The 23,099-nt window shown below is 45.2% G+C and overlaps 1 protein-coding gene across 15 annotated transcripts in view; it reads left to right on the top strand.

The window, feature by feature from the left end:
* The window catches only part of CES5A (carboxylesterase 5A), a 224,508-nt gene extending 203,360 nt beyond the window's left edge, over nt 1-21,148 (top strand). For 9 of the 15 annotated variants that reach the window (XM_072967389.1, XM_072967392.1, XM_072967388.1 and 6 more), the window contains 12 exons: nt 157-361; nt 2,267-2,405; nt 3,856-3,989; nt 7,057-7,210; nt 7,653-7,757; nt 9,372-9,476; nt 10,782-10,922; nt 13,702-13,770; nt 14,744-14,891; nt 18,196-18,345; nt 20,481-20,553; nt 20,642-21,148. In XM_072967389.1, coding sequence (XP_072823490.1) covers nt 157-361; nt 2,267-2,405; nt 3,856-3,989; nt 7,057-7,210; nt 7,653-7,757; nt 9,372-9,476; nt 10,782-10,922; nt 13,702-13,770; nt 14,744-14,891; nt 18,196-18,345; nt 20,481-20,553; nt 20,642-20,870 — 1,652 coding nt within the window. In that variant the 3' untranslated portion in view covers nt 20,871-21,148. The other 6 variants (XM_031680596.2, XM_072967396.1, XM_072967395.1 and 3 more) reach the window with 3 other exon arrangements.
* The last annotated feature ends 1,951 nt before the right edge of the window (nt 21,149-23,099 follow it).

Genomic DNA, 23,099 nt, shown 5'->3' with positions numbered 1-23,099 from the left:
AGGGAATTTGAAAGGAAGCAATTGACATGGTGTTCATTGAGAGGGAATTCAGATACTTGTACAGCCTCTGGGTTGAGAAAAAGTGTCCCACTGCGGGGAGCTCTGAGTTCAGCCTCTTCCCAGCCAGCTTCTGACTCATCCTATGTGTCTCCTCAGGGCCAGCTGCAGATGCACCAGTGAGGAACACCAGGCTGGGGTGGGTCCGGGGGAAGCAAGCTACTGTGCTGGGAAATGACATGCCCGTGAACGTGTTCCTTGGAATCCCTTATGCTGCGCCCCCTGTCGGACCCCGGCGATTTGCAAAACCAAAGCCTGCATCACCCTGGAATGATTTCCAAGATGCCACATCCTACCCTAACTTGTAAGAGCTGGCTCTGTCCTGTGCGTGGCCTGTGACCTGGGAGTAGAGGCAGAGCATTGAGGGGGAATAAAGGTCTGGCAGCCCACTGGGGAAAGGGGTCAGGGCATCAGTGAGGAGGATGTGGAGGGCTACAGATGTGGGTGAGGCTCCCTATCTGGCTGGGGAGGGGAACTGCTAGAACCTTGTTTAGAACATGCAGATTCCCTGGGCTCCCTTCCCAACTTCCTGAATCTGAATCCCCAGAGCTGGGCCTGGGAACTTGACTGTAAGGAAACTCTCTAGGGATTCGGAGGCCCAGTCAGGTTTGGGAACCAGTGTGATGGGCTTACTGACTCTTTGGTTAGAAGGGGTTGTTGAAGTGTTTCCCTGTGAACTCTCCCCCAGGCTTAATCTCCATGGTCATACTGAGTAAGGGCTTTAGAGTGAGAATCACACCAGAGGAATTTTAACTCTAGTTGCCAACATGGTGCCCAGCGCAGGGCCTGGCCCACAGTCGGGAATCCATAAAAACCTGTGGAATGGATACATGAGTGTGAGTCTGTGACTCAGGGGAGATGGGAGGGCAGGAGCTTCTAGACATTGCAAATTTTCAAATTTAGATTGGTGACTAGTTCCCAGTTAAATTGTGGAGGTGCCTCATGCATTAGGCGGGAGATAACACTTGGAATTCGCCAAGAATCTTCTGACTCGCAGATTCTGTAAAGCCCTCAGGTTGGGCCATGTTGATTACTGGCATTGGGGTCCCAGGCAGAAGGACTACCCTGATGCCAGAAGACTCCGTAAGCCGCAGAAGACCCCATGTGACCCAGAGACCCAGCGCAATAAGCTGAACCTCGTCTGTTCATTTATTCATTCATTCGTTCAACTTGTATCTACTGAGAACCAACTCAATAGCTGGCTCTCCATTAGGTCCTGGGGGCCATTAAAATGGGTTAGACACAGCTGCCCTCAAGGAACCTGCAGACTGGTGGTGCTAGTCAGGACATAAACAATAATGACAATTAAGGTATAGGATGACAAAGGCAAGCATTAGGGGGGCAGAGAAGGGTGCTAAGGGAGCACTGGAGGAGGTCAGGGATGTCTTTATTGAAAGCAGCGTGCCTCAGTTTCTGAGACACAACGTACAAAGGAACAAAATGGCATAAATGCTTGTGAGGGAGTGGATTTGCAGCAACAGTTTCCTGCTGCCTAATCTGTACACTATTCTTTAAAAGAACAACAGACATTAACTGAGCACTCGGTAGACATATTTACATATACAATCTCGCTAAATCTTACTATGCGTCAGGCTTGGTGCTAGGGGCTAAAAGTTACCGAGGTGACTCCTACAGAGCCCTAGGCTTTTAGCTGCTCCCTAGGAGAGGTTCTAGGAAAGAACACAAAATATGTAGGTATTTCCAAAGAGCTGTGGTCTAATTGGGGAAATCTCAGAGGGCTTCCTGGAGGAGGTGGCACTTTCACAAAATCTGAAAGGGAAGATCATGAACAAATAGACCTGGGGAGAGAGAAGTCTGGACAGAGGGATCAGTTGAAGCAAAGACCTAAATGCAGGAATATCCTTGCCAGTCTACCTCAGTTGGTTCCTGGTGGCAAGGCCTGGAAATGTCCTTTTGTTCCTCTAGGAGCAGAAGAGGGAGCTGTCAGAGCAAAGTGATTGATACACAACTTAGTGTCCTGCCCTCTACAGTCTGGGGGATTGTTGAGCCAGCTTGAGTCTGTGTGTCTGGATTATGGTAGTGGGGGTAGGCATGGGTGGGAGCTGCAATTATTCTGCACAGTGTGCTTTCTTAGCCAGAAACCAGATCAAAGAGAATTATAGTTCATTGGTTTGGGCCGCAAGAACTGGCCCCTCCCAGGCAAGTTTGCTGACAGCAACCCTAGGGGTTTCTCCTCCCCTTTTCCAAGGTGCCTCCAGAACTCAGAGTGGCTGTTCTCAGATCAACACATCCTCAAGATGCATTACCCCACATTCAGAGTGTCAGAAGACTGCCTGTACCTTAACATCTACGCACCAGCCCATGCAGATGCTGGCTCCAAGCTCCCCGTAAGGCTGCCTACCATGCTGGGGGCTCTAGCTGGCAGGTTCTGGGCCTGGGACCCAGGCGGAGGGGCTATGTGTCTGGAATAAGACCTAGGCCCCTATTGGGTAAAAGGGAAATGTAATCACTTGACATGTCAATAACTTTCTTTAAAAAATCATTCTAATGACAGATTCACTTTATCTTCTTTTCTGATTGCATCTTTATTGGCAGTGACTTAATCTTTGGTTTTTGTTTTGTTTTTTTCCCCTTCTGCTGGGTATTTAATGGTCTGTAAACATTCAGAAAAGACTCTGCTTAGAAGGACTCTGATTTGTTGTTTGCTTGGGAAATTCTTTTTTAAGGAGGATAATTGCCTTCCCCAAATTTTCTGTTTGCAGTGAAGACAGTCAGGTAAAAATGTGAACTATTTCACTTAAGAATGTAAAAGATCTCTGTATCAGTGAATGGAGAAGACGCATTCTACCACCTAATTTTAACCACACCCTTCCCCCGTCATCCTCCATCCCCCATGTCACTGCAACAGGAGACTCGCTCTGTTGTATCATAACAGCAACACCTATTGAGGGCTAACTACCTGCCAGGCACAGTACATTATTCCATCTAACCCCCACAATAACCCAGTGGGTAAGGATTATTGGACCCATTCCACAGATGAAGAAGATGAGGCATAGGGAGGACATAAGCGACTTGCTCCATGTTATATACACAGTAAGTGGTAGATCCGGATGTCAAAGCCAATGTTTTGTCCACTTCTCCTTTACCCTCAGTGATTTTTTTTTTCCTGCCCCAGGAGTTGTAATCACTGATATGACCTAAAATAGAGAATAAAAGGGACTTATTGTTAAGTATATGAATCATGATAATACCATTTGGATGTTTTATGTTCCCTGGTCCAAATTTTTCTAATCACTGTGGTAAAGCTTCCACACTTCTCTTCCCCATACTCTCTCCTCTCTTCTCTTCTCTCTGTAAGTAGGGAAAAGTCTTAGATTAAAACAGTTTAAGCAGCTTTTGCTCTCAGACATGACTTACAGTGGTTTCCATCTTCACGTGGGTCGCAAGTTCAATGACATTTAGTTAACATTTTCTGAGCACTTGAGATGTGTCAACATTGTTCTATGAACTTTAAGTGTAGAATTTTATTTAAACCTCATGATAACCTCATAAACGGAATATTTTCATTCTTCACATCTTGTGAATGAGAAAAAAGAACCTCAGAGAGGTTAAGTAAGCTGTCCCAGGTCACACAGCTAGTCAGTGGCAGAGCTAGGAATCAGACTCAGGCATTCGTATGCTTAACCCTGGCCTTCTCCACAAGATGAAACCTCTGATGCTATTTGGAAAGGAAAGTGAGACATTTATATTTCTTTAAAGAAAGAATGTCTCAACGTGCATGGGGAGGGGGCGCGGGTGCCCCACAGGCTGACTAGAAAATTCCTCTCCTGTCCTCAGGTCATGGTGTGGCTCCCTGGGGGCGCCTTTGAGACTGGCTCAGCATCCATCTTTGATGGGTCCGCCGTGGCTGCCTACGAGGACGTGCTGGTTGTGACGATCCAGTACCGGCTAGGAATGTTCGGCTTCTTCAAGTGAGTCACTCCCCAAGTGATTGACATCCTGATCCCCAGGGGGCAGCTGGCAGCAGCCACAGGGGACTCAGTGCCCAGCAACCTAAGGAGAAATGAGCCTTCAGTGATGTTGAGCAAATTTGGCCCAAATTAGTTAGGTAATTTTAGCAGTGATAACATAAACCCCCAAGTCTTAGTTGCTCAAAACTATAAAAAATCTCCTTCTCACTCAAGTAAAATCCAATCAAGTGTTTCTGACTGACAAACATTCTTCCACTTGGTCAATCAGGGACCCAGCCTCCTTCCGTGTTATGTCTCTGCCCTCCTCTAGGGCCCCAGATCCTCTGCACCTGGCCAGCAGATGGAGAAAGAGCACAGAGGATCACATGGTGGTCTTTCTGGGTCAGCCTGGAGGTGACGCTCATCACTCCGTTCATATACGATTGGCAGCGCTCAGTCACATGCCTCACCCAACTGCAAGAGACATGCAGCCTAGCTGTGTGCCCTGGAGGATGAGGAAACAGGGTGTGTGAGCAACTTGTAGTCTCTGCTGTAGGGCCAACTGAGAATAATCACTCCGTTGCATTGGCTTCCCCCCCTCTGATAACATCTAACATGTTTGGGGCCCTCGCTATGGGCCCAGCATGGTGCTGTACACTTGCTATACATTATTTTGACTCACCCTCAAAATAATTCTATGAAAAACATACTGTTGTTCTTCCCATTTTACAGTTGAAAGATTGAGGCACAGAGAGGTGAAGCAACTTCCCAGAGGTCACAGAACAGAGCTGGGCTCTTGGCCACATCTGTTATCCTACTCAGAACATGGCAGGACCTAAGCCTTGGCCAGGGTGCAGTGTGAGCCAAAGGAGTAGAGAGGCCATGGTCAGATATCGCGGGGAAGGCAGCAAAGTGCCCAGCGTGAACCCTACCCTCGAGAGGCTCCCAGTGTCGTGGGAGAGATAACAGAGGGACACAAATACCCATGCTACTAGGCAGGATGTGATTAATGCTCCGAGGGTGAGAGGCAACGGAATTGTAGAAACAGAGCAGGGAGCTGCAAGAAATCAGGGAGAGAGGGGACATTCGAATTGCACCTTAAAGAGAAGTTTGGGTTTGGGAAGACGGGGTTAGAAGAGAGCCTATTTGGCAATGGTGGCTGCCCAAGCAAAGGCTAGGAAGTTGGAAGGTAATGTCGCAGCATGTGGGCCTGGAGCAATATTTGCACACTATGCTTTGGTCATGTAGCCCTGGGAGGTGGCTCTGGGGCTGCAGTGGAGGCAGGGAAGGCTGAGGAGGGTCCCCTGACCAGAGCGATTACACTTTTAGCAGGTCTGTATATTGGGATTCTGCAAAAGATTCCTTCGACAGAAAGGTTCCCAAAAGTTGTTTATAGTATCTGGGTTCTAGTAGACAGGTAGATGAGGTTATAGCAGGAGATGGATGTGGGAAGGCACAGACAGGCTTGATTGGGAAAAACTTTGATCCAGGCCATGTGTGGCAATAAAGAAAGAGACCCAGGAGTGTCCTACAGAGCAGTATAGCAAGGTCACTCTAGAGCAGAGTGCAGGCTGGGCTAGGGGTGCCTGGGTGCTTCAGATAGGGAGTCCAATTGGGCGGCTACTGCACAGCCTAGATGCGGGTCGTGGAGGTGAAGCAGGGTGGGGGCCCAATAGCTAGAGGGACTGCTGACATGTACGTGGCACTTATTGGATGCCTGCACTGTCAATCTTCACAACAACCATGTGAAGCAGATACCGTTATTAGACATGGGAACATTGAGGCAAAGCAAGTTAAGTGACTTGCTCAAGGTCACCCAGATCATAAGTGACCAGATTATGAATGGAGATAAATGGAAATGGAGGAATGAGGACCAATGTGGGAGCCATGATGGAATGGAGATAAAATTGGCAGGGCGTAGCTCCTGACCGGATGTGGGGTTCGTGGGAGAGAGAAGGCGGAGTTAGGGCCAGCCCAGGGGTCACGGACAGAGAATGGGAACCAAAGCGAAGAGCAGTGTAGGGGACTGGAGGATGGAGCGGGAGTCAGTGATCCTAGGGTTACACCCATACATGGTACAGCATGAGTGGTCTAGGCGTTTCTTTGATTCTGTGGTTTTTCCCTTGTTTCCCCATTAATTGTCCACTCGTGCTGGGAAATGGGCTGTTCTGCAGGGGCAGCAGCACAGGGACATGGTTAGGGGAATGGACTCTGGGGCCAGCCTCGTGGGTTTGAATCTCAAATCTGCAACTTTCTGGCTTCTGGGCAAGGGATTTAACCTCTCTGTGCCTTAGTTTCCAGTCTGTGAGAAGAAGATGGTGACTCCGTCAGTATCCTTAGAACATGATCGCAGATATCATTGATGGGGTGGGGGTGGCATGTGCTGTGGCTTCAGAGAAATGCAGCCCCTACCCAAACCACTTCCCCGCAGAGAGGGGCCCCAGGGTGGTGGAATAAACTTCCTAGTCTCTCAGTATCCCACCCCAAACCCCCCGGCTGATGTCTCCCACTGATCGCACACAACAGGAACCCTGGGTGCTGCAGTTTGTGAAGGTCAGCCTTCTGGGAGCAGGGTGGAGCAGGGTGGAGGGAGGACCCAGGGGGATAAAGGAGAAAGACCAGCACCAGGAGGGGAGGGCAGTAAGAGCATCAGGCACAAAGCCCTCGGGACAGTGTTGTGCAGCTGCAGCCACTATTACCATCATGATTCATTTAGTCATTCATCAGCACCTCTGTGTCCAGGGAGGTCTTGCTTCCTGGTGCAGACCAACTCTTAAGCGCAGGACTCTTCTGAAATCCATGGATGTAGAGGAGCCTACGAACACCCTGAAATTGCACATACAAGATTTTCTATGTATTTTTCTGGGGTATGGAGCTTTCATCAGATTCTCAAAGAAACCCAAATCCCAGCAGAGGGTGAGAATTGAGCCTGGTTTTCCGGCTGCCCTGGGCCTCTCACTCTCAGCTCCTCTCCAGCTGGAGTGGTGATGCCCTGATACCAGCCCCTAGCCTCCACCATCAACTCCCTGGGGCTGCGTGAAGCAGACGGTGGCCAACTGATTATTCTCACCCTGACTCTTGCCCACAGCACAGGGGACAAGCACGCTTTGGGGAACTGGGCCTTCATGGACCAGGTGGCTGCCCTCACCTGGGTCCAGGAGAACATCGAGTTCTTTGGTGGGGACCCACACTGCGTGACCATCTTTGGCGAGTCGGCAGGAGCCATAAGTGTTTCCAGCCTTGTGAGTTTTTCTCTTTGGGACTTGAAGGAACCTCGGTTGGGGAGGTGACAAAAATGAGGATAATGAGTCACTCACATCTAATTGGTACTTTCATGTTGAACAAACACTTGTAAACACATTGTCTCCCTGGAGCCTCACAAATACATCCTGAGTTAGGGGCTCAGTCTCATTTCAAGGACAAGAAGTGAAGGAGTTAGCATTCTCACCTCCAGAATGCTTGATTTCCAACTTCATGAGGAACCTGGGCTTGGAGAGCTTGGAAAACTTGCCCAAACCTTCACAACTAGTCCTTGGAACTCCCAAACCAGGACTTTTTTTTCTCTAAGGTTAGAACTCTTAAGGGGACCTCCCAGGAAATTTTCTTTAAAGAAGAGCTGGGTGTTGTGTGTGATGGGTGGGGAGCCCACCAGATAACTTCTGGGTCTCTGTGTTCTCTCTCCAGATTCTGTCCCCCATGGCCAAAGGGTTATTCCACAAAGCCATCATGGAGAGTGGGGTGGCCATCATGCCTTACCTGAAGGCCCCTAATGATGAAAGGAATGAGGATGTAGGTATATTGTCAACACTTCTCCAGCTTCCTCTCCTTGGTCAGGAGAGAATGTGGTCAGGTGTCCATAGACCAGGTGCTTGGCTGTCCTTACTGACTATGACCAAAGAATCTGATGCTGGCCTAAGGTGAACTTTGTTGCTTCATGGAAGGCCTGATTCCATAGGAAATGGGTCCACATACACAGTGCACTACTGCTGGTGTGCATGAGTGTGTGTGTATAAGCATACGTGTGATAGTTCTTTGCCAGTCATATATAACTCAGTCCTCTGCATTATATATGGCCCATCTCCTGTGCTTACTCTATGCTACCTAGAATACTGTGTTAAGAAAGATTCTGAGGTTGTTTCCAGCTCAGTGTGAAATAATGCTGTGACTGATTAATGCTGTCTGGCATGAGGTTGTGAGGGGGAGGTGAATGCCCTAGATATTTGTCATGTATTATTTCGTCTTAGTGCTCTACCAGATATGAGGGCTGGGAGACCAAAGTCCCTCTGTCTTTCACGTCCCACCATAGTGTCTGGCAACCATAAATATTTGCTGAATGAATGAGTTAAAACGAGTGAGCTGATTCATTCAATGAATATTAGTTAAGCACTGGACTGTGGAGCCATCTTCTGGGTATTGTTTGCTTTAGTGGTGCATTTTCTTTGACACCTTGTAGAAAATAACAATATATAACCAAAGGCAGAAACTTAGAGTTATAACATGATAAAAAATACCCTCCATACACAGGGAATATTGATTTTGGTAATGTGATATATTAAGCTACTTTTAGTGTGTGCATATACTGATTCATTCACCGTACACATATTGAGTGCCCATTGTTTTCCCAGCTCTATGTTAAGACTCGTGGGTTGGTTTATAAGTGGAGAAGGCATATACTAAATTGAGAAGACTGTAATCTTTTTATGAAGAGGACTTTTAACCTGGAATCCATGGGGAGTTTGGAAGGTGGTCCTAGAACTCCTGCAAATGTATGGAGACTCCATATTTGTGCATTTTCCAGGGAGAGGGTCTGTAGCTTCCACTGAATTCTCAGAGCATCCACAACTCTCAGAAGAGTCAGGACTACTACTCTCAGAGGACAAGTACTACACACGTGGAAAGTCCAATGACAGGTCAAGAAGGTGTTTAGCAAAGAGCTAGGTAAAGGAGGTGAGGATCCTTGGAGTTACAGGAGATTAGATAAGAAAGAGGCTCATGGGAGCTGCAAAAGTCTAAAAAGAACATCCTGGAGGAGATGGGACTTGGACCTTAATGAATGAGTGGAATTGGTCTAGAGACAGAGAAAGGATGTTCAGTGCATGTTCATATGTTCCAGGCTAGGGGTCAGGGTGGGGCTTGAGCAGAGCTGACAAGCTGGGACTGATTCAGCTCTGGTGATTTGCTGAAGATGACAAGGAGGGTCAGGCAAGAGAGTAAGGATGATGCAGTGCCAGCCTGTCCTCAATGCACACATTCCACTCTGGGCACATGGGGTTCGGGAGGAGCAGCAGGCTGGCCTTCATGTATAAGGCACCAGCCTGTGGCTGGATTGAGGACACTTTCCAACTTTCATTTTCCTGAAGGCCTTCAATCCTATGTGCTGACCTGTTCCTTCTCTGGAAATAGTTGCAGATGGTTGCAAATATCTGTGGCTGCAATGCATCAGACTCCGTGGCCCTGCTGCAGTGCCTGAGGGCAAAATCCTCCAAGGAGTTGCTGAGCATCAACCAGGTGAAGAGGGAGGGGAGAGTCTGGGGACAAGGTTGCCTTTTGAATGGAGTGGTAGACGTAGACTGCCACTCTCGTATTTATTTTGATTTGGGTCTTGGGAAGTTGGGGTTTGGGGATTCATAGTAACAGCTGTGAAAAAGCAATGTAGAACCCTTATCAGTAATTTAAGGAAACTGACAGGCCAGGGTGCTGCTTAGCCTGGAGAAGATCCAAAAAACAACAAAGATCCTACATCTTTGAAGGCATCTCACTGGGAAAAGGGACCACATTTGCTCCACAGGCCACCAGAAGCTAAAGTCAAGATCAAGAGCTGGGAGTTGGGAAGCCATTTTGGCTTGGGATAACCAAGAACTTTCTAAAAACTCGGTTGTCTGAAAAAGAACCAACTCCTTTAGAAGGCTATGAGATACCCACCTCTGTAGGTATGCAAGCAGGGTCTAGATGACGGCTGACAAATTCCAATCATCAGATGATTCATTGGATGGGATGATATTTTATGTCCAATTTGCCCTGGAGAAAATGAGGTCCTTACCTGTCAGATTCCAACATTTGTTAAATAGTTATTTGGCATGGATTGAGAATCTACTGTGAGTTGTGCTGGACTCCAGGAAATGGATAAGTCCTTGACTCAGTGTAGTGTGAAAGCTCTTTTGTGTGCTCTCTTCTACCTCCACTCCTAAAACAGAGACCTAAAAAAATTATGGATAGAGCCAGATGTTGCTTCCTAAGACCCAAGAAATATCCACCTAAATCCAAGACACAGTGTTGAGGAAGACATCTCGGGAAGATGCTCACAGCAACCCACACTACCCTGGCCATCCCCTCCCCTCACCCCTCTGCCCATTGCATTTGGCCAGTGGTTCCACACACGCATCAGACTCACCTGAAGGGCTTTTTGTTGGGCTGAACCCTACCACTCCACCCCAGAGTTTTGTATTCAGTAGGCCTGGGGTGGGGCTTGAGGATTTGCATTTCTAACAAGTCCCCAGACCATGCTGACACTGCTGGTCCAGGTGCCAGGCTCTGAGAACCATCATCTTGGGGGAGTATATTTCTCAGATAGTTACTATGATCATCCCCAAGTAGCAGATGTGGAAATTAAGGCCCCAAAAAGTTGAGCCCCTTTGTCCTAGTGAATGGCAGAGCTGGCCAGGCAGCACGGATGAGCTGGGATGGGCCAAGAGTGGCTAAATTTTTTTCTTAGTGCCTTTTGCTATAGTGAGTTGGCTCAGCTTGGCTAGGGTTTGGGGATGGCTAGATTTTGTGAGGGGAAACAGCTGCTGATTTTTCTCTTCCTTGTTTCAGAGAGCCAAGTCTTTCACTCGAGTAGTTGATGGCTTTTTCTTCCCTCGTGAGCCTGTAGACCTGTTGACTCAAAAATCCTTTAAGCCGGTTCCTTCTATCATCGGAGTCAATAACCACGAATGTGGCTTCCTGCTGCCCATGGTAAGAGTTCGGCTGGGCCTCCGCCCGCTCCCTCCGCAGGGAGGCAGCTGCTTGCTTCACAGCCAGGCCTGACCATTCCTGACACCGAGCGTTCTGAGGCTGGAGCCCCTCTCCCAGTACTCAGTGCTCACCTTTACTCTATCTCATGGAGGAGAGCTGCGCTTGAGGGCAGCCCTAGCAGGTGTCTACCCTGCTCCTCAGGTAGGTTTAAAGACACAACTCTATGAAAAAATAGGAGAGGATTGGACCCATTTGAGCTTTATTCAAAACATTACAAATGATTGTTTTCAAAAAGCACTGGTACTGCCTCAAAGATGAAATCCACACAAGTTTAGAAAACTTCAGTCCTTTGCACTTTGATGTCCAGCCTTGGTTCTGGCATTTGATTTCCAAGACTGCTCATGAAAGCAGTGAAAGTTGCAAAGTTATTGAATCATTTCTTTCACTCAACAAGTATGAACTGAGTGTTTACTACGTGCTCTGCACTCATTAAAAAAAGAGCATCCAACAGTGAGCAAGTCACATGGTTCCTGCTTTCTGCAAGCTTACATTCCTGAGGGGAGAAACAGATGAAACGCAAGGTTGAAAGGATGGTTTCAGAGGGTATAAGTGCTGCGCAGGACACAGACTGGGAAGTGGAGGCTTCCTGCGTGGGGGCCAAAGGTGGTCAGGAAAGGCTTCTCTGAGGGTGGATCATTTGAGCTGGGAGGCCTAAATACTGAGTAGAAGCCATCATTTCTTGAACCTGTGGTCTGAGAAGACCCTCCCCATTCAAAATAAGCGTGTCATCTGTCCTCAGAAGAGCGGAGTGTTCAAGTTCAGGATATATCAAAGCCCATCTCTGCAGACCAGCCTCCACTTTTCAAGCTGAGGCAAGTCAGGTTATGAAATACAAAGGTCTGTCTGGTTACAAAGCAGCTGGTGGTGCTCTAGAATCCAAACCCCAAGTTCACTAGGCTGTTAAAGGCATGTTCTGCCAATTATTAATTTGGCATACAGAGCAGTGTTTCCGGGAACGGGGGGAGGTGGGAATTCTTTTCCTCATGTTTTGAAGGAGGTTAACTGAGTCACTGACTATGGCTTCAGTTAGGTCTTTTAGTGCTCTTTTGATCTGTGCTAGAAAAAAGAAGGCAGGTGCTACTGATGACAGCCGTACTACCAAAACCACTGTGATCGAGTGCTTTCCATCTGCCAAGTGCACTCTATCTGTACAACAGCTTGCAAACTGGCATTATTATATCCCCGTTTTGCAGCCAAAGAAACTGAGGCTCAGAGAGGCTAATGTGACTTTCCTAAGTCTCCCAGCTGGTGAGGAGACACTGGTGTATAAATTTTACATATTTAGGCTCTGCCTTTTAAGTGCCGGGTTCACTGTTCACCTGCTGTGTGGCCTTCAGGGAGCTGCCTAACCTCTCTGAACCTGTTTTCCCTCATCTTTGAAATAGGGCTGATGTTACTACCTGTCTCACAGGTACACGTCAAATAGCCTGGCATATAGTAAGTGCTCAGTAAATGTTAGATCGTAGAATTATTCAAGTGGCAGAACAGGATTTGGTGGCCAGGTCTGCCTAACCCAAGAGCCTGCCTGGGTGCTGTTATTCTGAGTGACTTGCAGTTACATCCATTGCTGGCTGTTTGACACTGTAGGACATCTCCAAAAACAAATTCTAGCTCCTGAACATACAGAGGGGCTTCACAGTAGTTGAAATGTACTTGTGGATTATTTGAATGACCCTGGGGGTTCCCTCAGATTCCAGAAGGCAGATATGTTTAACTATCTACCCTAGTGATTCATTATCCCCAAGATTTTCAGCAGAAAATATATCAGAGAAATTCATTGGACAAATGAAGAGTATTTCTACCCCCTCATGTCTTTAAGCTGTAATATTGGCCAGGGAAGGGTCATTTAAAAAATAATTGCCATCGCTCTTACTATGTACCAAGCAGCACTTGGGTTTTTAAGCATCCGCTTTGCAGCTTCACTGGCTGCCTGCCAGCTGCTGGCTTCTCAGAGACCCTACTGACAAAGTCTTTGGAAAGAGAGCAACAAACCACGAGTTTCAAGATTTTCTGGCTTCTCTTTTAACTTGCTGTTGAAGCCAAATTGTGGCCTGTAGTAGTTCCCTTGGGCCACCATAACAAAATACCACAGACTGGGTGGCTTCAACCACAGAAATTTATTTTCTCAATGTTCTGGAGGCTAGAAGTCCAAGATCAAGGTGTCAGCAGGTTTGGTTTCCCCTGAGGCCCCTTCCTTGGCTTGCAGATGGCTGCCTTCTTGCTGTGTCCTCCCATGCTCTTTCCTCCACGTGCACCCCCCTGGAGTCTCTTTGCACGTCCAAGTTTCCTCTTCTTGGAAGAACACCAGTTGGACTGGATCCGGCCCACCCTAGTGTCCTCAGTTTAGCTTAATCATCTCTTTAAAGATCCTCTCTCCATATACAGTCACATTCTGAAGTCCTGGGGTTTCAACATAGGAATTTGATGGGGCGTGCAGTCCTCCCATAACATGGCCTTTCCACAGGGCAGCCACTCAGGTCCCACCTGACTGCAGATACGACAGGGAATGGCTTCCTTTTATCAAATGGGAGAAGGAGAAACTTTGTTACTCAGCTAACCCACTGAGGCAGCTCCTCACTCGTGGACCCCTGGGGGCTGAAAGGGTCTCTGCTCTTGCCAGCCTGCGCTCTGGAAGGTGGGTGCCTGGGTCCTCGGGGAGACCAGTTTCCCTTTTGATGACATGATGTGCTCATGGAGGACGCCCCACTTCTTTCTACAGAAGGAGTTTCCTGAGATCCTCGAGGGCTCCAACAAGTCCCTCGCCCTGCATTTGATACACTCCATCTTGGTGAGTGAGCCTGGCTCTCCAAGATCCATTCATTTCACAAACCTCCCTGGGTCACACTCAGGGGTAGGGCTGGGTGTATAGATGTTCATCGTTCATTCATTCAATAGATCTTTACTAAGCCGAGTTCTGCAACCCCTTATCCGCAATCACAGAATCTAAACAGCTCTGAAAACTCAAATGCTTTTTGTAGCAAATGGCAACCAAGATTGACCTAGATTGATACATAGCCATTGGTCTTTATTGTTCCTACATGTTCATTCACTTTTTCACACTATTAGTATGTTTCTCTGTGGACATATTAATGTGGGGTCTGGGGTGCTGCCCATCCCCCCACCCCCTGAGCATGTCACATAATAATGCAGCATCTGTACTAAATTATCTGTCTTGGAACTGAAAAGTTCTAATTCTGAAAACCACCTGGGACTAGGGACCCGTATTCACTACATACCAACCAGGCACTGTACTAGGTTCCAGCAATACCAAGGACCACTGCCCCATCATTTATTCATTCAGTCCCTGCACTAGGGAGGACCTAATGGCCGAGTCTGAGCAGTGCAACCTGGCATGGTACATGCGGTCTCCAAATCCCAAAAAAACCTCTGAAGGGCTGTCCCTCTGTCTCAGTGTTAGGGGTTTGAGGTGCAATAACTCGTCCCAGTGTTTCTCAGAGCACCAGACCCCCAAGAACAAGTGATTAAGAGAATGGGATTTGGATGCAAATAGACTTATGAAGGAACCATGGTTCCATTACTTTGGACAAAGCACTTAACTTCTTTAAACCTCAGTTCCCTCATCTGTCAAGTGGAGCAAATTGTGATACTTTCATCGTAGGGTTGCTGTGTGGATTAAATGAGACAGTGCATATGAAGCACTCAGAATGACGCCTGCAAAGGCAACTATTTGGCTGTTGTTGTTGTTGTTGTGTTGGCCATTGCTGTTGACCTGGATCTCTTGCTACCATGATGTTTTACAGCACATCCCTATCCAGTATTTATACCTCGTGGGTAATGAATACTTCTACAACAAGCACTCCCTGGTTGATATACGAAATAGCTTCCTGGATTTGCTTGGAGATGTGTTCTTTGTGATTCCTGGGCTGGTCACAGCAAAGTGTCACAGAGGTGAGTCTCCTCACACCCCTCTCCTGCAAGGTGGGTGGCTGCGAGAATCCCCGTTGCCTGCTGACTGGCCTCGCGTTCTGCCCTTCCGCTCCCTCGCTGAGAGGGAGTTCCCAAGGCTGGCTGGGATATAGCCCTGCATGCTGGCCCCTGCCGTTCCTCTGCCTTTCAGAGTTCAGGAATGTTGATCAGTCTTTGTTGTTTCTATTCTGTCTGCTTCCTCAGGGCCATGTAGAAAAGCCCCACCTCCCTATAATATTCTGGGGCCTGGCCCCCACATTCCTCTCTCTTTGCAAGTGTCTTCCCAAATGTCTTAGCTATAAGGAGTTGTGGGGCAGTCAGATAGAGATTACTTGTGAGGACACACAACTGCCCTTCCTTCCTTCCTTCCTTCCTTCCTTCCCTCCCTCCTTCCTGCTTTCTCTGTCTCTTTTCTCCTTTTCCTCCCTCCCTACCTCTCTTTTCCTTCCTTCTTTTCCTTCTTTCCTTCCTTTCTTCTCCTTCCTTCTTTTTTCTCTCTCTCTATCCTTCTTTCCCCTTCTTCCCTTTCTTCTATCCTCCTTTTATTTCCTTTTCACAGATATTTTTATCAAGGGCCTGCTATGTGCTTGGCACTATTCTAGGCCCCAGAGACATAGCAGTGAACAAAACAAAGGCCCTGCAACCAGAACCTCACATTCTAATCAGAAAGACTGAGAACAAATAAGCAAGTAATACAGAGTACATATTTGTTAGATGGGTGATAAGTGCTGGACAGTAAAATAAAGCAGGATAGGGGACAGTAGTGACAGGGTGCTGTGGGAGGATACTTATAAGACCTGTTGAGGTGACAGGTAAGAATCGGCTCATAAATTTGGCAACATGGAGGTCACTGGTAATCTTGAAAGGAACTGTTTTGATGAAACAGTGGAGGTGAAAGTCTGATTAAAATGGATTCAAGAGAAAATTAGCAACCTGATCTCTATGCTTGATACAACCCCAATTTCAATGAAAATCTCAGCAGTGGTTTTGGAGAAATGAACAAGCTGATTCCAAAAATTGATATGGAAAAATTAATTAATTAATTAATTAATTAATTAATTAAAATTTATATGGAAATGTAGGGATAGCCAAAACAATCTTGAAAAAGAATAACAAAGTGGAGGACTTACAAGTCACCTGATTTCAATAGCTCAAAGAAGAAATATACCTGTGACAAATGAAGATATTGAATCAATAAGAAAAACCTACCAACAGGGGAAATCTCAGAGCCAATTGTCTTCACTGGTGAATTCTAAAAAACATTTAAAGAAGGATTAAAATCAGTCCTTCTCAACCCCTTCAAAAGAGTGAAAGAGGAGGGAATACTTCCTAACTCATTCTGTGAGACTAGTATTACCCTGCTAGTAGAGCCAGACAAAGACATCACAAGAACAGAAAACTACAGATCAACATCCCATATGCATATAAATGCAAAAAATCCTCAGCAAAACCCTCCCCACTGAATCTAGCAGCATATTAAAAGGATTATATTCTATGGCCAATTGGGATTTATCCTAGGAATATAAGCAAGGCTCAGCATGAAAATCAATCAATATAATCTACCATAGTAATAGAATTTGGGAAAACACAATTAATAGATGCAGAAAAAGCATTTGACAAAATTCAACACACATTCACAGTGAAAACACTCAATAAACTAGGAATACATATGAACTTGCTCAAACTGATCAAGGACTTATGTGAAGAACCCACAGCTGATATCTTAACGGTGAAGACTGAAATCTTTCCCACTCAGATCAAGAACAAGATAAAGATATTTCTTCCTACCATTTCTATTCAAGTTCTAGTAGAGGCCAATTAGATCAAATTAAAAGGAAACCAAATTCGAAAGAAAGAAGCAAAACTCTCTCTAGTCACAGATGACATGATCTTATGTGTAGAAAAGTTTAAAGAACCCACAGAAAGCTATGAGAATAAATAAATTCAACAAAGTTTCAGGATACAAGATCAGTATACAAAAATGAATTATGTTTCTACACACTAGCAATGGACAATCAAAAAATGAAATTAAGAAAACAACTTCATTTAGAATAACATCAAAAAGAATGAAATACTTAGAAATTAATATAACCAAGGAGGTACAAGATATGTACACTGAAAACTATAAATTATTCCTGAAAGAAATGAAAGAATAAATGGTAAATGGCAATATTCCCCAAATTTAATGCAATTCCTATCAAAATGCCAACTTCCTTTTTTTCAGAAACAGACAAGCTAAAATTCATGTGGAATTTCAGGGGACCCCAAAATAGCCAAAATAATCTTGAAAAAGAACAAAGTTGGAAGACTCATAGTTCTTGACTTTAAAACTCACCCACTATAAGGCAATGGTAATCAAGGTGATGTGTTACTGGCATAAGAATGGACAAATAGAACAATGTCCAGAAATAAACCTATATATCTATGGTCAGTTGATTTGCACAAGGCTGCCAAGACCATTCAATGGGGGAAAAGATAGTCTTTTTATCAAATTGTGATGGGACAACTGGATAACACATGCAGAAGAATGTAATTGAACCCTACCCTCACACCAGATACAAAAATTAACTCAAAATGGATCGAAGACCTAAATGTAAGAGCTAAAACTGTAAACCTCTTAGAAGAAAATATGATAAATTTCCATGACCTCAGATTTGGCAATGCTCTTAAATATAACAGCAGAATCATAACCAAAAAAAAAAAATTGGACTTCATCAAAATTAAAAATTATCATGCACTAAAGGACAAAATAAGAAAGTGAAAAGACAACCCATACACAGAATGGGAGGAAATATTTGCTACTGAGGGCAATAATCCAGTAGAGAGAAATTGATGATGCAGAGAAAGAGGGGAAATTACAGAGCAAAGACCTTCACTAGAATAGTGGTGAGGAAACGTAGGATGCACAGAGCATCTTGGGAGCAGGAAATAACTACTGTTTTCTCCAGTTAGTAGAACCAGGGTCAATGAAAAGAAGTCATATGGAGGTAACTTGGATCAGCATAAAGGGTTTTTTGTTTTTGTTTTTGAGAAGTAGAACTGTTGTCCTCTGAGGCTGCCCTGAAAGGTAGTGACTTCCATCTTTAGGAGCATGAGGGCCACTGTAGCATGAAACCCTAGCCTCAAATGAGGAAGAGGGAAGTTAGCTGGGTTCAGGTCACCTCTTATCTCTGGGCTGTCCCACCCATGAGTCTGTGAATCCAGGACAAATGGGTGGGGATGCAGGACCAGCCCCCACTACCCCCTGCATGCATGCCTGCCACAGACCCTTCCTAACTTTCTGCAGATGCCGGTGCACCTGTCTACTTCTACGAGTTTCAGCACCGGCCCCAGTGCTTAAAGGACAAGAAACCGGCTTTTGTCAAAGCTGATCACACTGATGAAATCCGCTTTGTCTTTGGAGGTGCCTTCCTGAAGGGCGACATTGTCATGTTTGGTAAGGAACTGGCCTCAGGGGCTCCTGCTCTTGCAGGAACACAAGCTTGGGATGAGCTGGGGAGAAGATGAGACTGCCTACTGTTAGCACAAAGCCTCACCCACACCAACACTATGCAAGAGCCTGGGAGGACTGGCAGGTTGGACTTTATGGTTTACAGACACAACCTTTCCCTGGAGAGTGTCCCCACTTGTATTTTTAGAAACCAAGATGAAAAAGAGGGGCCAACATTTGCTTGATGAGTGTTTCTCTGGACTAAATCCTACAAGGGTGGGCACTTGCGGGCACTCATGCAATCTGATCTTTTCGAAAAAATAAAACCACTTACTGCCTTCTCTCTGACCACCGGTCTCACCGTCCCTGCCCTTCCCAGAGCTCCCATGAGGATACCACTCAGGGCTTTCAAAGGCAAGAAACGTATTTTTCATAATTGCAGCTGAAAGTGGTCTCAGTCCAGGTGATCTGATGTAAATGCTTATGAACTGTTTCTAGTGAGGTTAGCTCATTTATTCCTGAATTTATGACCTGCACAGTGCCTAAAATAATAAGCCAATCAAATGAGGTTATCAAAATTTAAAAAAAGAGGAACTACACACAGGAGATATGACTAACATATTTAGTTTAAAAAATTGCACAATGCAGGCTCTTAACCAGTGCATGCTGGCCTCTTGATGATAAGGACAGAACCTCTCCTGTATTGTGGTGTTTGTGCAGTGTGGTTTATTCATTGTTTCATTTATTTTTTTCATGTCTTTTAATGCCAATAATAACAGAACTACCTCCTAGGTTGTCATAAGGATTAATGAAACAATTCTCATCAATCACAATGACTGCTTAATAAATATTACTGTTATTATTATTCAGTAACTATCACTGAGCCTGTACCATGTGGGCACATGGACTCTCATAAATGGACAAAATGAACAGCATATGTATGTATCAAGGGGTTAAATTCCTTAATATCTAAAGCGCTCCTAAAATCAATGAGAAAAGCACAACCCAGTCAAAAGTGGGGTGACGGATATAAATAGACAGTCTACGGGGAAGGAAACACAAGTGGCTTTTAAACATAAAAATTCACTCAACCTCACTCATAGCAAAGAAGATTAAAAACTAACCTTGACCGCAGAAATCATTTTTCATAGGCCAAGGTTGGAAAGAACATTTTACATAATGTACTTGAGCAGGTGGGGGGAAATAGACAACCTCATATATCAATGGAAACGCTATCAAAATTTAAAATGCATGTAGGCGTTAGTCCAGCAATTCGACTTCTAGGATTTTTTTTGTGCAATTGTGTTTCCACATGTGCAAAAATATATGCACAGGCTAAAACACTGCTTTTACAAGAAGACAGAAAATAAAGGTAAAGATCCATCAATAGAGTACTGGATACATGAATTATATATTTACATCTAATTACGTATACATATATATTTATATATTATACATATGTAGAACAACAAATAGCAATAAATTGGAGTTTCGTGGGCGGCAATGTGAAACTAAGTCCTGGGTATAATTCTTGTGAAAGAGAAAGATGTAGAATACATGTCCATTATACTATCAAGTGTGTGAAAAGGTGTCTGCTTAAACCCTTGTGCATGTCTAAACTCCTTCGGAAGTGCGCTCAAGAACGTGGTAACCATGGTTGCCTTTGAGGCTGATAACTTGGTGACTAGAGGGAAGAGATGGGGAGAAACTGACTTTCATCTGATACTTCTGCATTTTAAATTTTATACTTTGAGCAAGTATTTCCTTTTCAAATAAAGAAACGCAATAATTGATTGAGTGAGAGAAATGCAACAATTAATTGGTTGAGCGAGCAAGAGAGAAAGATTGAGAGAGATGTCTCTGTCCCCAAGGAACTTACAGTCCCATGAAAAGGGCTGGAAGAGCATTGGGTGGACAGGAAAGGTGTGTGTTCAGCCTCTGCCGTTTGGAACCATGATTCCTTGGGCAAGTCAGTGTTGCTCTGAGCCTCAGTATCTGCAAATACAAGTTGAATACGTGAGTAGCTAGGCTGTTAAGGATGCCATGGGAGGAAAAGTGTGAAAGTGATTCATAAAATGTGAGGACCCTTTGGCTTCTACCAAATCATGGGGAGTGTGGGATTTTGTGATTATCTCCTTCAGAAGGAGCCACAGAGGAGGAGCAATGGCTGAGCAGGAAGATGATGAGATACTGGGCTAACTTTGCTCGGACTGGGTAAGTGAACCTTGTGGCTTCCCCTGTAGTTTGAGTGTTTGAAGCGTTTGAGGACTAAAATCTCACCCATTCCTGCTCTCATTTCCAGGGACCCTAATGGGGAAGGCCTGCCTCTGTGGCCAGTCTACAGTCAGACCGAGGAGTACTTGCAGCTGGACTTGAACATGAGCGTGGGACGGAGACTGAAAGAGCTGGAGCTGCAGTTTTGGACAGACATCCCCCTGATGATGTCCATGGCCGGAGCACTCCTCGGTCCTCTTTCTTCCTTAACCTTCCTTTCTCTGCTTCTGCCTTTCTTTTTCTCTTTTGCTCCTTGAGAAGTTATCTTTGCGTGATTTTGGTTTTTCCTTTCTCCTTCTGAGATTTCTGCCACAATCATTAGTTTCATCTTTAGCTACTTATGAAATCAGCTGCTTTAGCTGATGTTGTAGGGATTGAGGATGATCCTCGGAGAATTATTTTCAACATCAAAATGCAATTCGCCTTGGAAGGATACCAGATTTCTTCAGTAAATTTGCAGGAGGACTGGCCCATTAGTTGTCACCATAATGACCTTGTTACTTATATGAAATAAAATCATAATGTAAAATCTGTACAGGGAACAGAATTTAATTCTAGGCTGAAAACTCCCCTCACAACCCCAGCATCCAAGATGAAGCAGACTTTCTACCAGAGAAGGTGTCTGTGTTTGTTACCTAAAATACGAGTCCTCCAAGCCCTATCCTGGGGGATTTCAGCCGCAGTCTAAGCATGGACATCCTGAACATCACTGCCTTGAACTGGGTCTCTTCTCTGGCTCAGGAGATATGTGGGGGAGGGGACATGCCAAAGACTCTCCCTCTAAGTGATGGAAAACAGACGTCCTCCAAGGTCAGAAACCCAGAAGTCAAACACCAGGCAGCAAAGTCAGGTCAAGGACACCAAGAAGAAAAGATGTTTTCCTGATGGGGTAGAGACTAATCCATCATTCAGTAAATCTACAGTGGGTACCCAATGTATACAAAGAATATCCCCACTGAGGATACAATGGTGAACAAAGGCATACTCTGCACCAAATGGTGAGTAAACAGACAGTAAGCAAACATTCACACAAGTGACTATCCTGTGATATGAAGTTGATAACTTCACTCAGAAAGAGTAAGTTGTTCTAAGAAAGTGGAACAGGGGAACCTAATTTAGGTGAAAGTCTTAGGAAGTTCTCTCTGGAGAAATAACATTTGTAATAAGAAAGGATGAATTAAAGTTAACCAGATGGGGTGGGGAGAGTGTTGTATATACAGTCATTCAAAGGATGCACTTTTACTTTTTATATCTGTATAATCCCTATTGCATCTATATAATTTACCCAGGTATTTAGTATTTCTTTCTGATTCCTTCAGAATTACATGAGGTGCATAGAATAGGAGGGTCTCTGAAATGTCAGTAACTTACAGTTCATCTGGGCCAGAGATCTCCAACTCATAGCCTGAATCTGGCCCCCAGAAGAGTTTTGTTTAGCTCACACAATGTCAAGTATGTTTTGGAATTAGTTCCACCTAATTTTAAATAAGGGAAATTTCACATTAAAAGACGTATTTCCAGCTTCTCCAGGAAAAAACAAACCAAAACAAAACAAAACAGATCTGGCAACATTGGAGCTGCATTCCCACACGGTAACCAGAGCTTCTGAAAGGCCGTATAGCACCTTTGTGGGAATTAGTAGGTATCCTTTCCTGAAAGCCTGCTACAGAAAATATCTACATCTGTGATGTGAAGGACACCTTCTCTGAAGCAGTGTCCTTGTGCAGTGCAAGACCTTCATAACTATTCTCAGTGACCCTGTAGAACCACCTGCAGGAGCTGAAACGTGACTATCCCCTTACAAAGCATGAGCTCTCAACTTTCCACAGTCCCCACTTTTCCCCTTGGTCTCATTCCTGGCCCATTTCACTCACTGATATTACCCACCCCCTTAAGGTGTTTAAGTTCGGACCCCGACCTCTCATTTTAGAGTAATCTGCAGAGGTGAAGGACTTCACCCAAGATCAGTTAGTGGGTTAGCAGCAAGTCAAAACCAGACCTTGAATCTCTTGTGTCTCCAGAGCAGGGGTCTTCCTGCCATGCTGCCGGCCTCCCTCAGCAGGTGGTCCAAAGCTGTTGGACTGTCTCTAGCTTAGGTGATTTTGAGAGCTGTGGATCAGTGATGCTTGGGCCACGTTATAGCTCTAAAAAGGGATTGAGACACATGCAAGCAAGCTGGGAATTCAGTTGCCTCTGCAGCTGCAGAAGGCTAATTTCCACATTGATATTTGGCAAAACTAACAGCTAGAAAACACCACTCAATTCATATCTTAAAATACCATTATATTAAATTAAATTACACACATTATTTATATACTGCTTGCAGTCCTAGCATCCTCAAATATGGTTCTAATTTTGGTTGGTGTTTTAGAGGAGGGAGCTTATTTCCAATTCATCTAGATACAGGGCCCTCTTCCTTCCTTGTCCCTATCCACATGCAATCAGATGTTTTACCAAATTAAAGTTGAAATATAAATGACACTTGA

Source organism: Vicugna pacos, chromosome 9 (assembly GCF_048564905.1).
Source record: "Vicugna pacos chromosome 9, VicPac4, whole genome shotgun sequence".
Classification (NCBI taxonomy): domain Eukaryota; kingdom Metazoa; phylum Chordata; class Mammalia; order Artiodactyla; family Camelidae; genus Vicugna; species Vicugna pacos.
Note: the sequence above shows the minus strand (reverse complement) of the source record. Positions and strands in the feature narration are given on the sequence as shown.